Source organism: Perca flavescens, chromosome 12, assembly GCF_004354835.1.
Source record: "Perca flavescens isolate YP-PL-M2 chromosome 12, PFLA_1.0, whole genome shotgun sequence".
In the NCBI taxonomy this organism is placed as follows: Eukaryota; Metazoa; Chordata; class Actinopteri; order Perciformes; family Percidae; genus Perca; species Perca flavescens.
In genome coordinates this window covers 35,858,974-35,871,473 of record NC_041342.1, presented here as the reverse complement: position 1 = coordinate 35,871,473, position 12,500 = coordinate 35,858,974, and the positions used below count along the sequence as shown (strand labels likewise).

At 49.0% G+C, this 12,500-nt stretch overlaps 1 protein-coding gene across 2 annotated transcripts in view; it reads left to right on the top strand.

Annotated features, from left to right (window-relative positions):
* LOC114565916 (dynein heavy chain 17, axonemal) overlaps positions 1-12,500 on the top strand; it is a 32,323-nt gene that overhangs the window by 6,360 nt on the left and 13,463 nt on the right. Inside the window, exons 5-10 of one of the 2 annotated variants that reach the window (XM_028594258.1) lie at positions 1,922-2,068; positions 4,393-4,498; positions 5,073-5,176; positions 6,702-6,821; positions 11,775-11,918; positions 12,077-12,085. In XM_028594258.1, the coding sequence (XP_028450059.1) occupies positions 1,922-2,068; positions 4,393-4,498; positions 5,073-5,176; positions 6,702-6,821; positions 11,775-11,918; positions 12,077-12,085 (630 nt within the window). The remainder of the gene's footprint in view (positions 1-1,921; positions 2,069-4,392; positions 4,499-5,072; positions 5,177-6,701; positions 6,822-11,774; positions 11,919-12,076; positions 12,086-12,500) is intronic. The other variant, XM_028594259.1, reaches the window with a different exon arrangement.

Sequence of the window (12,500 nt, the reverse complement as noted above, 5' to 3'; positions counted from 1 at the left end):
TCATTAGGACTCTTAATAGTGCCCATGTTATGCTCATTTTTAGTATTTAGAGGTTGTACCAGAATAGGTTTACATGGTTTAATTTTCAAAAAACACCATATTTTAGTTGTACTGCACATTGCTGCAGCTCCTCTTTTCACCCTGTGTTCAGGTCTCTGTTTTCAGGTCTGCTGTAACATCTTTTTTGGCTACATGCTCAGTAGAGACATGCTCAGTAGCAGGTAAGGACTACATGCTCAGTAGCTAGGTAAGGACTACATGCTCAGTAGCTAGGTAAGACTACATGCTCAGTAGCTAGGTAAGACTACATGCTCAGTAGCTAGGTAAGGACTACATGCTCAGTAGCTAGGTAAGGACTACATGCTCAGTAGCTAGGTAAGACTACATACATGCTACATGCTCAGTAGCTAGGTAAGACTACATGCTCAGTAGCTAGGTAAGACTACATGCTCAGTAGCAGGACTACATGCTCAGTAGCTAGGTAAGACTACATGCTCAGTAGCTAGGTAAGGACTACATGCTCAGTAGCTAGGTAAGACTACATGCTCAGTAGCTAGGTAAGACTACATGCTCAGTAGCTAGGTAAGGACTACATGCTCAGTAGCTAGGTAAGGACTACATGCTCAGTAGCTAGGTAAGACTACATGCTCAGTAGCTAGGTAAGGACTACATGCTCAGTAGCAGTAAGAACATGCTGTTTATTAAACTCTGTTTATTAAAGTGTGTGTGTGTGGAAGCACCAGAGACCCAAAATCACAGAAAAAGTGATTTATTTTTCATAATATGGGCACTTTAACTCTCACGCTGGGTTTTCACAGGCAGATTTTTTCAAATGCGAGTCCACTGTATCTCAGATTAAAAACTGAGTCGTGTCACCACAATATGATGCCGACGGTGTTGACGTTTTGGTGGTGTTGATACCTTTTTATCGGTTTCTTTCTTGCATATCAAAAACTCATTGTTACATTTTCTACTCAATGCCATATGGTCACAATTAAATTATTTAATAATAATATAATAACTATCACAATAACTTATTTCACTAGTAAATAGCTGTTGAACTACAAAACCAACCACCAGATGGGAAAAGGGTATTTAACAATAACTTTGAATGCACCACGAGGCTGTAGGTTACCAGTTTCAATGAACTCATGTCTGTGTTTTTCCGACAACTGCAGCTGCAGAGATGTCAAACGATTAAAATATTTAATCGCATTAATGTCATAGTTAACTCCCGATTAATCGCAATTAATCACACATTTTTATCTATTGTAAATGTCCCTTGATTTCTTTTTGTCCCATTATATTTTTTTCGTTTTAATGCTCTTAACATGGAAAAGTGGATCGGATTGCTTTGTGCAAATGTTTTTTTTTTTTTATTGAAAACAACATTGGCATATCGTAGTGTACGTTACTCTCCGCTCAGCTGTTTTGCGTCAGTGTGTTGTGTGTGTGTGTGTGTGTGTGTGTGTGTGTGTGTGTGTGTGTGTGTGTGTGTGTGTGTGTGTGTGTGTGTGTGTGTGTGTGTGTGTGTGTGTGTGTGTGTGTGTGTGTGTGTGTGTGTGTGTGTGTGTGTGTGTGTGTGTGTGTGTGTGTGTGTGTGTGTGTGTGTGTGTGTGTGTGTGTGTGTGTGTGTGTGTGTGTGTGTGTTGTGCTGTGTGTGGCTAGGCTACTGAGTGTTATTTTTCATTTGAATGTTTATGCTGTGTGGCCATAGTGGGATTCGTAAATGGTTAAAATGGGTGTGCGTTAATTAACGCGTTAAACTGACAGCCCTAAAAATATATATATATATATATATATATATATATATATATATATATATATATATATATATATATATATATATATATATATATATATATATATATATATATATATATATATATTATATAGTTTATATTTTTGTGACTGGTTTCAGCTGGAGGCGGTGCTGAGGCAGCTGCGGTGCGTGAGCAGGGAGACAGATGTGGAGCTCCACCCTCTCGCTGCTCGACTCTACACCTGCATAGATGACATCACACAGAGCTACCTGAGCCTGAGTCGCACCATGTCCTGCTACAGCCAGGTAACTGTCCCCATGTCCAGGTAACTGTCCCCATGTCCTGCTACAGCCAGGTAACTGTCCCCATGTCCAGGTAACTGTCCCCATGTCCTGCTACAGCCAGGTAACTGTCCCCATGTCCTGCTACAGCCAGGTAACTGTCCCCATGTCCAGGTAACTGTCCCCATGTCCTGCTACAGCCAGGTAACTGTCCCCATGTCCAGGTAACTGTCCCCATGTCCTGCTACAGCCAGGTAACTGTCCCCATGTCCAGGTAACTGTCCCCATGTCCTCTACAGCCAGGTAACTGTCCCCATGTCCAGGTAACTGTCCCCATGTCCTGCTACAGCCAGGTAACTGTCCCCATGTCCAGGTAACTGTCCCCATGTCCTGCTACAGCCAGGTAACTGTCCCCATGTCCTGCTACAGCCAGGTAACTGTCCCCATGTCCAGGTAACTGTCCCCATGTCCTGCTACAGCCAGGTAACTGTCCCCATGTCCAGGTAACTGTCCCCATGTCCTGCTACAGCCAGGTAACTGTCCCCATGTCCAGGTAACTGTCCCCATGTCCTGCTACAGCCAGGTAACTGTCCCCATGTCCAGGTAACTGTCCCCATGTCCAGGTAACTGTCCCCATGTCCTGCTACAGCCAGGTAACTGTCCCCATGTCCAGGTAACTGTCCCCATGTCCTGCTACAGCCAGGTAACTGTCCCCATGTCCAGGTAACTGTCCCCATGTCCTGCTACAGCCAGGTAACTGTCCCCATGTCCTGCTACAGCCAGGTAACTGTCCCCATGTCCAGGTAACTGTCCCCATGTCCTGCTACAGCCAGGTAACTGTCCCCATGTCCAGGTAACTGTCCCCATGTCCTGGTAACTGTCCCCATGTCCTGCTACAGCCAGGTAACTGTCCCCATGTCCTGGTAACTGTCCCCATGTCCTGCTACAGCCAGGTAACTGTCCCCATGTCCTGCTACAGCCAGGTAACTGTCCCCATGTCCTGGTAACTGTCCCCATGTCCTGGTAACTGTCCCCATGTCCTGCTACAGCCAGGTAACTGTCCCCATGTCCTGGTAACTGTCCCCATGTCCTGCTACAGCCAGGTAACTGTCCCCATGTCCTGCTACAGCCAGGTAACTGTCCCCATGTCCTGCTACAGCCAGGTAACTGTCCCCATGTCCTGGTAACTGTCCCCATGTCCTGCTACAGTCAGGTAACTGTCCCCATGTCCTGCTACAGCCAGGTAACTGTCCCCATGTCCTGGTAACTGTCCCCATGTCCTGCTACAGCCAGGTAACTGTCCCCATGTCCTGGTAACTGTCCCCATGTCCTGCTACAGCCAGGTAACTGTCCCCATGTCCTGGTAATTGTCCCCGTGTCCTGCTACAGCCAGGTAACTGTCCCCATGTCCTGCTACAGCCAGGTAACTGTCCCCATGTCCTGGTAACTGTCCCCATGTCCTGCTACAGCCAGGTAACTGTCCCCATGTCCTGGTAACTGTCCCCATGTCCTGCTACAGTCAGGTAACTGTCCCCATGTCCTGCTACAGCCAGGTATCTGTCCCCATGTCCTGGTAACTGTCCCCATGTCCTGCTACAGCCAGGTATCTGTCCCCATGTCCTGGTAACTGTCCCCATGTCCTGCTACAGCCAGGTATCTGTCCCCATGTCCTGCTACAGCCAGGTATCTGTCCCCCCATGTCCCCATGGTAACTGTCCCCATGTCCAGGTAACTGTCCCCATGTCCTGCTACAGCCAGGTAACTGTCCCCATGTCCTGCTACAGCCAGGTAACTGTCCCCCTGTCCTGCTACAGCCAGGTAACTGTCCCTGTGTCCTGCTACAGCCAGGTAACTGTCCCTGTGTCCTGCTACAGCCAGGTAACTGTCCCTGTGTCCTGCTACAGCCAGGTAACTGTCCCCGTGTCCTGCTACAGTCAGGTAACTGTCCCCATGTCCTGCTACAGTCAGGTAACTGTCCCCATGTCCTGCTACAGTCAGGTAACTGTCCCCATGTCCTGCTACAGCCAGGTAACTGTCCCCATGTCCTGCTACAGCCAGGTAACTGTCCCCATGTCCTGCTACAGCCAGGTAACTGTCCCCATGTCCTACTATCACATTAGAGTTCTTTCTCCATATGAGAAGAGAGCCTGGCCCTTGACCCAGTGCACAGGTTCTGTTAGCTCATCACTTGTAACTTTTGGACCCTTTTTTGCCTCCAGTTTTCTACGGTACCGATGTCTTCACTCTAGCTTTAAAATGGAGCCTGTTAAACGATCCATGTCAGGATTTTCTCATCATTATTTTAGATGAAGATTTGAATCAGAAACCCTTCCCTGGTCTTCCTTAAGGCGGTGAGTGACGCGCCGCAGGAGGAGATCCCTCTGACCCAGAACCAGCTGCAGGACCTGAACCGGACTCTGTCGGACCTGCAGAGAACCACCTGGAGCTGTGAAGGTGACACATGGAGCACAACAAACAGAACCAATCTGCTGGACCCGTACTTGATGAACCAGGCCTGGTCTTTGGTCCTATGGTTCTGGGGTTAAGTCTGGTTTATGGTCCTGTGGAGGCTCCACACAGAGCTTTCTCTGTAGCTCCGTCAGTGACCTGAGGGTTATACTGGAGCACCGGTGTCTGGGTCCATCTCTTAAAGAGAATAGCAGGGCTGGGGTGTGGGTGGGTGGGTGGGGGGTACTTTGGAGTACTGAAGGGGAAACACGAGATGCATAATTCCTAAATCTTCTACTATAATAATGAATGAACTTGGTGATGGATTCTCAACATTTGAAGGTAGCAAGTAAATGTGTTTTCAGTTCCAAGGTGGTTGTTGTAGTGAATCTCTTATTGCCAGCGCTGTATGGGTCCTCTGTCTACAGACCTTCCTTCTCTTCCAGAATATTCTTGCGCTGGTCAGGGTCTCCTTGGCTTATAAACAATATAAAGAGGATACATAACTGAAAAAGAATGTATTGTATAATTTGATTTGGATGTGCTGAGATAAACGTGGTGTCTGTCTCTGGGTCATCAGGTGTACTCCAGCTGGTGGAGCAGCAGAGACACAGAGTGATGATGTTCCACGCCACAGTGAGCCAGGCCAGAGCCAACATGGACGCCATGACACGAATCATACAGGTCAGTCTCTGACCGAGATCCCATCTCCTCTCAGACAGCCCCAGACCAGCTGTGTTCAAAGCTTCCCTCCTCCCATCCTCAGTCCATGAACCCAGTAAACTCATGAATGAAGTAAACAGGGACTGTCCTTCCTTTGCTGTACCTGAAGTTGCTGCATTCTGGCTGCTGTCTGGAGATTCCTTCATGAACAACTCGTATTCTTCCAGATGTTTCAGACCAGATGTTGTAACAGCGGCCATGTTGTGTATAGTTTAGGGTCCTCGCCACCACCAGACCAATCAGCATTGAACAGATTGAACATGGAGCTGGACTTGAATGGCCTTCTTTAGACTGAAAGTACTGCCAAACAACAACTTGTTCAGCTCACCAGATCCATGTCCACTTCCTCACAGCCTGCTGCGTTGAACGCTCGGTTCACTGGGAATAAATTCTAAGGTTCGGCAGAAACCAGAACCCCGTCAAAAAGCCCAACATTCAGCCCAACCACAAGCTGAATCCTGTATTCGGTGCATCCCTACTTTGGAGACAGAGAGACCATGTTCAGCCCCAACAACACGCAGCAACACGTTCTCTAAACTGAAACAGGTGTGTTGAACATCCTGCTGCGTCGATCTCTCCTCCATGATCTCTCCTCCATCATCTCTCCTCCATCATCTCTCCTCCATGATCTCTCCTCCATCATCTCTCCTCCATGATCTCTCCTCCATGATCTCTCCTCCATGATCTCCTCCATGATCTCTCCTCCATCATCTCTCCTCCATGATCTCTCCTCCATCATCTCTCCTCCATCATCTCTCCTCCATCATCTCTCCTCCATGATCTCTCCTCCATCATCTCTCCTCCATCATCTCTCCTCCATCATCTCTCCTCCATCATCTCTCCTCCATCATCTCTCCTCCATCATCTCTCCTCCATGATCTCTCCTCCATCATCTCTCCTCCATGATCTCTCCTCCATCATCTCTCCTCCATCATCTCTCCTCCATGATCTCTCCTCCATGATCTCTCCTCCATGATCTCTCCTCCATGATCTCTCCTCCATCATCTCTCCTCCATGATCTCTCCTCCATCATCTCTCCTCCATCATCTCTCCTCCATCATCTCTCCTCCATGATCTCTCCCCCATGATCTCTCCTCCACGATCTCTCCTCCACGATCTCTCCTCCACCATCTCTCCTCCATCATCTCTCCTCCATCATCTCTCCTCCATCATCTCTCCTCGATGCTTTGAGACTGCTTTTTCCGAGTAGGGATAGAACAACTTCGGGTTCAGCTGAGGGCCGAGGAGTCGAGGAGCTATAAGGGCCTATAATAAGGGCCATGAGATGCAGCTGAGGTCTTATTCTGACAGTTCAGGCCTTTAAAAGGATTCCATTTCATTCACCGAGGTCTTAAATTTCATCTTGTCTTTCGTAGGATTAAATAAATGCTGTAGCGTCATTAATGCATATTTTGTGTGTGTAAAGTTTCAGTTTACTCTGTGAACTTCTGGAAGATATAGTCTGAATGTGTTACTGCACCTGCAGGGATGGGCGGAGCTTCAGCTGCTGCAGCGATCAGCTGACTCGCTGCTGGAGGGCGGAGCCACAGAGCAGAGCTGCCGACGAATCCGAGACGAGGGACAGGAGCTGCTCCGGCTCACACAGGTAGGAAACCCCTGAGGAGGAGGAGCAGGAGCAGGAGGAGAGACAGGTGTTAGTAGGCTCGTCTATCTCCCCCTTTCTCCGTCTCACTCGTCTATCTCTCCCTTTCTCCGTCTCACTCGTCTATCTCTCCCTTTCTCCGTCTCACTCGTCTATCTCTCCCTTTCTCTGTCTCACTCGTCTATCTCTCCCTTTCTCCGTCTCACTCGTCTATCTCTCCCTTTCTCCGTCTCACTCGTCTATCTCTCCCTTTCTCTGTCTCACTCGTCTATCTCTCCCTTTTTCTCCGTCTATCTCTCCCTTTCTCCGTCTCACTCGTCTATCTCTCCCTTTCTCTGTCTCACTCGTCCTAACCCTAACCCTAGCTAAGTATTGATAGCAGTAGCTGTACTGATGTACACACAGGTCACACTGTCACTGAGGTGTGTCTCTCTGTGTGTGTTAGTGTGTATCAGTGTGTATCTCTGTGTGTGTTAGTGTGTATCAGTGTGTATCTCTGTGTGTGTTAGTGTGTATCAGTGTGTATCTCTGTGTGTGTTAGTGTGTATCTGTGTATCTCTGTGTGTGTTAGTGTGTATCAGTGTGTATCTCTGTGTGTGTTAGTGTGTATCAGTGTGTCTCTGTGTGTGTTAGTGTGTATCTCTGTGTGTTTTAGTGTGTATCAGTGTGTGTGTTAGTGTGTATCTCTGTGTATCACAGACAGAGACACACACACACACACAGACAGAGACACACACACACACACACACACACACACACACACACACACACAGACACACACACACACACAGACAGAGACACACACACAGACAGACACACACACACACACACAGACAGAGACACACACACACACAGACACATACACACAGAGACACACACACACACAGACAGAGACACACACACACAGACAGAGACACACACACACACACAGACAGAGACACACACACACACAGAGACACACACAGACAGAGACACACACACACACACACACACAGTTCTTAAACTTTGAGCATTAATCAAAATCGTCTATCATTAATTATCTCTTCCTTTCTCCGTCTCACTAGTCTATCTCTCCCTTTCTCCTATCTCTTCCTTTCTCCGTCTATCTCCCCTTTCTCCGTCTCACTCGTCTATCTCCCCTTTCTCCGTCTCACTCGTCTATCTCCCCTTTCTCCGTCTCACTCGTCTATCTCCCCTTTCTCCGTCTATCTCCCCTTTCTCCGTCTATTCTCTCCCCTTTCTCCGTCTCTCCCCTTTCTCGTCTATCTCCCCTTTCTCCGTCTCTCGTCTTCGTCTATCTCTCCCCTTTTTCTCCGTCTATCTCCCCCCTTTCTCCTGTCTATCTCCCCCCTTTCTCCGTCTCCCTTTCTCGTCTCTATCTCTCCCCCTTTCTCCGTCTCACTCGTCTATCTCCGTCCCCTTTCTCCGTCTCATCTCCGTCTATCTCTATCTCCCCCTTTCTCCGTCTCACTCGTCTATCTCCCCCTTTCTCCGTCTCACTCGTCTATCTCCCCCTTTTCTCCGTCTATCTCCCCTTTCTCCGTCTATCTCCCCTTTCTCCGTCTCACTCGTCGTCTATCTCTCCCCTTTCTCCCCTTTCTCCGTCTCGTCTATCTCTCCCCTTTCTCCGTCTCACTCGTCTATCTCCCCTTTCTCCGTCTCCGTCTCTCCTTTTCTCCGTCTATCTCCCCTTTCTCGTCTATCTCTCCCCTTTCTCCGTCTCACTCGTCTATCTCCCTTTCTCCGTCTTTCTCGTCTATCTCCCCTTTCTCCGTCTCACTTCGTCTATCTCCCCCTTTCTCCGTCTCTTTCTCGTCTATCTCCCCCTTTCTCCGTCTCTTTCTGTCTATCTATCTTTCTCTCCTTTCTCCGTCTCGTCTATCTCCCCTTTCTCCGTCTCACTCGTCTATCTCCCCTTTCTCCGTCTCACTCGTCTATCTCCCCCTTTCTCCGTCTCGTCTCTATCTCCCCTCTCTCTCCCTGTCTCTCCCCTTTCTCCGTCTCGTCTATCTCCCCCTTTCTCCGTCTCACTCAGTCTATCTCCCCTTTCTCCGTCCGTCTATCTCTATCTCCCCTTTCTCCCCGTCTCACTCGTCTATCTCTCCCTTTCTCCGTCTCCTTTCTCGTCTATCTCCCCCTTTCTCCGTCTCCCCTTTCGTCTATCTCCCCTTTCTCTCGTCTATCTCCCCTTTCTCCGTCTGTGTCGTCTATCTCCCCTTTCTCCGTCTCCTCGTCTATCTCCCCTTTCTCTCCGTCTCACTCGTCTATCTATCTCCCCTTTCTCCGTCTCTTTCGTCTATCTCCCCTATCGTCTATCTCCCCCTTTCTCCGTCTTTAGTCTATCTCCCCTTTTTTCTCTCGTCTATCTCCCCTTTCTCCGTTTCGTCTATCTCCCCTTTCTCCGTCTCTCTCGTCTCATCTCTCCCCTTTCTCCGTCTCACTCGTCTATCTCCCCTTTCTCCGTCTCACTCGTCTATCTCCCCTTTCTCCGTCTCTATCTCTTTCTCCGTCTATCTCTATCCCTTTCTCCGTCTCACTCGTCTATCTCTCTGTCCTTTCTCCGTCTCCTTCCGTCTATCTCCCCTTTCTCCGTCTCACTAGTCTATCTCCCCTTTCTCCGTCTCACTCGTCTATCTCCCCTTTCTCCGTCTCACTGTCTATCTCCCCTTTCTATCTCCCCTTTCTCCGTCTCACTCGTCTATCTCCCCTTTCTCCGTCTCACTCGTCTATCTCTCCTTTCTCCGTCTCCGTCTATCTCTCCTATCAGTGTCTCTCCGTCTCTCTCTCTCCCCCTTTCTCCGTCTCATCTCTATCTCCCCTTTCTCCGTCTCACTCGTCTATCTCCCCCTTTCTCCGTCTCACTCGTCTATCTCCCCCTTTCTCCGTCTCACTCGTCTATCTCCCCTTTCTCCGTCTCACTCGTCTATCTCCCCCTTTCTCCCCCTTTCTCCGTCTCACTCGTCTATCTCCCCCTTTCTCCGTCTCGTCTATCTCCCCTTTCTCCGTCTCTCGTCTATCTCCCTTTTCTCCGTCTCTTTCGTCTATCTCTCCCCTTTCTCCGTCTCACTCGTCTATCCCCCCCCTTTCTCGTCTCTTTCTCGTCTCTAGTCTCCCCCTTTCTCCGTCTCACTCGTCTATCTCTCCCTTTCTCCGTCTCACTCGTCTATCTCCCCCTTTCTCCGTCTCCTCGTCTATCTCCCCTTTCTCCGTCTCTCGTCTATCTCCCCTTTCTCCGTCTCACTCGTCTATCTCTCCCTTTCTCCGTCTCACTCGTCTATCTCCCCCTTTCTCCGTCTCACTCGTCTATCTCCCCTTTCTCCGTCTCACTCGTCTATCTCCCCCTTTCTCCGTCTCACTCGTCTATCTCCCCTTTCTCCGTCTCACTCGTCTATCTCCCCTTTCTCCGTCCTCGTCTCTCTCCTCCGTCTCACTCGTCTATCTCCCCCCCTTTCTCCGTCTCCTTTCTCCGTCTATCTCCCCCCTTTCTCCGTCTCACTCGTCTATCTCTCTTTCTCGTCTCTATCTCTCCCCCCTTTCTCCGTCTCACTCTCTATCTCCCCTTTCTCCGTCTCACTCGTCTATCTCCCCTTTCTCCGTCTCTTTCTCGTCTATCTCCCCTTTCTCCGTCTCACTCGTCTATCTCCCCCTCTTTCTCCGTCTCCCCCTTTCTCCGTCTCCTCGTCTATCTCCCCTTTCTCCGTCTCTCGTCTATCTCCCCCTTTCTCCGTCTCACTCGTCTATCTCCCCTTTCTCCGTCTCACTCGTCTATCTCTCCCTTTCTCCGTCTCACTCGTCTATCTCCCCCTTTCTCCGTCTCACTCGTCTATCTCCCCTTTCTCCGTCTTTTAGTCTTTCTCCTTCCTTTCTCCGTCTCACTCGTCTATCTCCCCTTTTTCTCCGTCTATCTCTTTCTCCGTCTCTGTCTCCCCCTTTCTCCGTCTATCTCCCCTTTCTCCGTCTATCTCCCCTTTCTCCGTCTCACTCGTCTATCTCCCCTTTCTCCGTCTCCGTCTCACTCGTCTATCTCCGTCTCTCTATCCCCTTTCTCCGTCTCGTCTATCTGTCTCTTTCTCCGTCTTTCTCCCCCTTTCTCCGTCTCACTCGTCTATCTCCTGTCTATCCCTTTCTCCGTCTTTCTCTTTCTCCCCCTTTCTCCGTCTCTCTCGTCTATCTCTCCCTTTCTCCGTCTTTTCTCCGTCTCACTCGTCTATCTCCCCCTTTCTCTGTCTCACTCGTCTATCTCTTCCTTTCTCCGTCTCCTCGTCTATCTCTCCTTTTTCTCCGTCTCACTCGTCTCTATCTCCCCCTTTCTCCGTCTCACTCGTCTATCTCTTTCCCCTTTTCTCCGTCTCACTCGTCTATCTCCCCTTCCCCCTTTCGTCTCGTCTATCTCTCCCCCTCTTTCTCCGTCTCAGTCTATCTCTATCTCTTCCCTTTCTCCGTCTCATCTAGTCTATCTCCCCCCTTTCTCCGTCTCTCCCTTTCTCCGTCTATCTCTATCCTTTTTCTCCGTCTCCTTTCTCCGTCTCTGTCTCTCCCCCTTTCTCCGTCTCTCTCTATCTCCCCCTTTCTCCGTCTCCTGGTCTATCTCCCCTTTCTGTCTATCTCCCCTTTCTCCGTCTCTTTCTCGTCTTTCTCTCCCCTTTCTCCTTTCTCCGTCTCGTCTATCTCCCCCTTTCTCCGTCTCACTCGTCTCTCTTTCTCCGTCTCTATCTCCCCCCTTTCTGTCTATCTCCCCCTTTCTCCGTGTGTCTCACTGTCTATCTCTTTCTCCGTCTCACTCGTCTATATGTCCCTCGGGATGCCACAACATCCACACAAAACATCATTATTGACCAGACCGATGAAAAAACTAGACTTAAAAACTATACATAAACAATCAGTGTGTGCAAGTATGACTATCCAGAAGGAACAGCTGATGTGAGTTTTTGGGACTTTTTGCTGCTCTGTGTTCAGGTGAACAGGAGTCTGTACGCTGCGGAGGACTCCTCAGAGTCCTGGATCACATATCTGGACCACATCGACGACAAGGTCCAGCACGGACTGTTCCACATGCTGCTGAGATCACTGCACTTCCTGTCTGACAACATGAACCCACAGGTACACACACACAGAGACACACAGAGACACACACACACAGAGACACACACACACACACACACAGTTCTTAAACTTTGAGCATTAGACTGTGACTGACCTCTTTAAATGTGTGTGTGTGTGTGTCTCTGTCTGTGTGTGTGTGTGTCTGTGTGTGTTAGTGTGTATCAGTGTGTATCTCTGTGTGTGTTAGTGTGTATCAGTGTGTCTCTGTGTGTGTGTGTTAGTGTGTATCAGTGTGTCTCTGTGTGTGTGTTAGTGTGTATCAGTGTGTGTCTCTGTGTGTGTTTTAGTGTGTATCAGTGTGTATCAAGCTAAGTATTGATAGCAGTAGCTGTACTGATGTACACACAGGTCACACTGTCACTGAGAGTGTCTCTCTGTGTGTGTTAGTGTGTATCAGTGTGTATCTCTGTGTGTATCAGTGTGTATCTCTGTGTGTGTTAGTGTGTATCAGTGTGTATCTGTGTGTGTTAGTGTGTATCAGTGTGTATCTCTGTGTGTGTTAGTGTGTATCTCTGTGTATCTCTGTGTGTGTTAGTGTGTATCAGTGTGTCTCTGTGTGTGTTAGTGTGTATCAGTGTG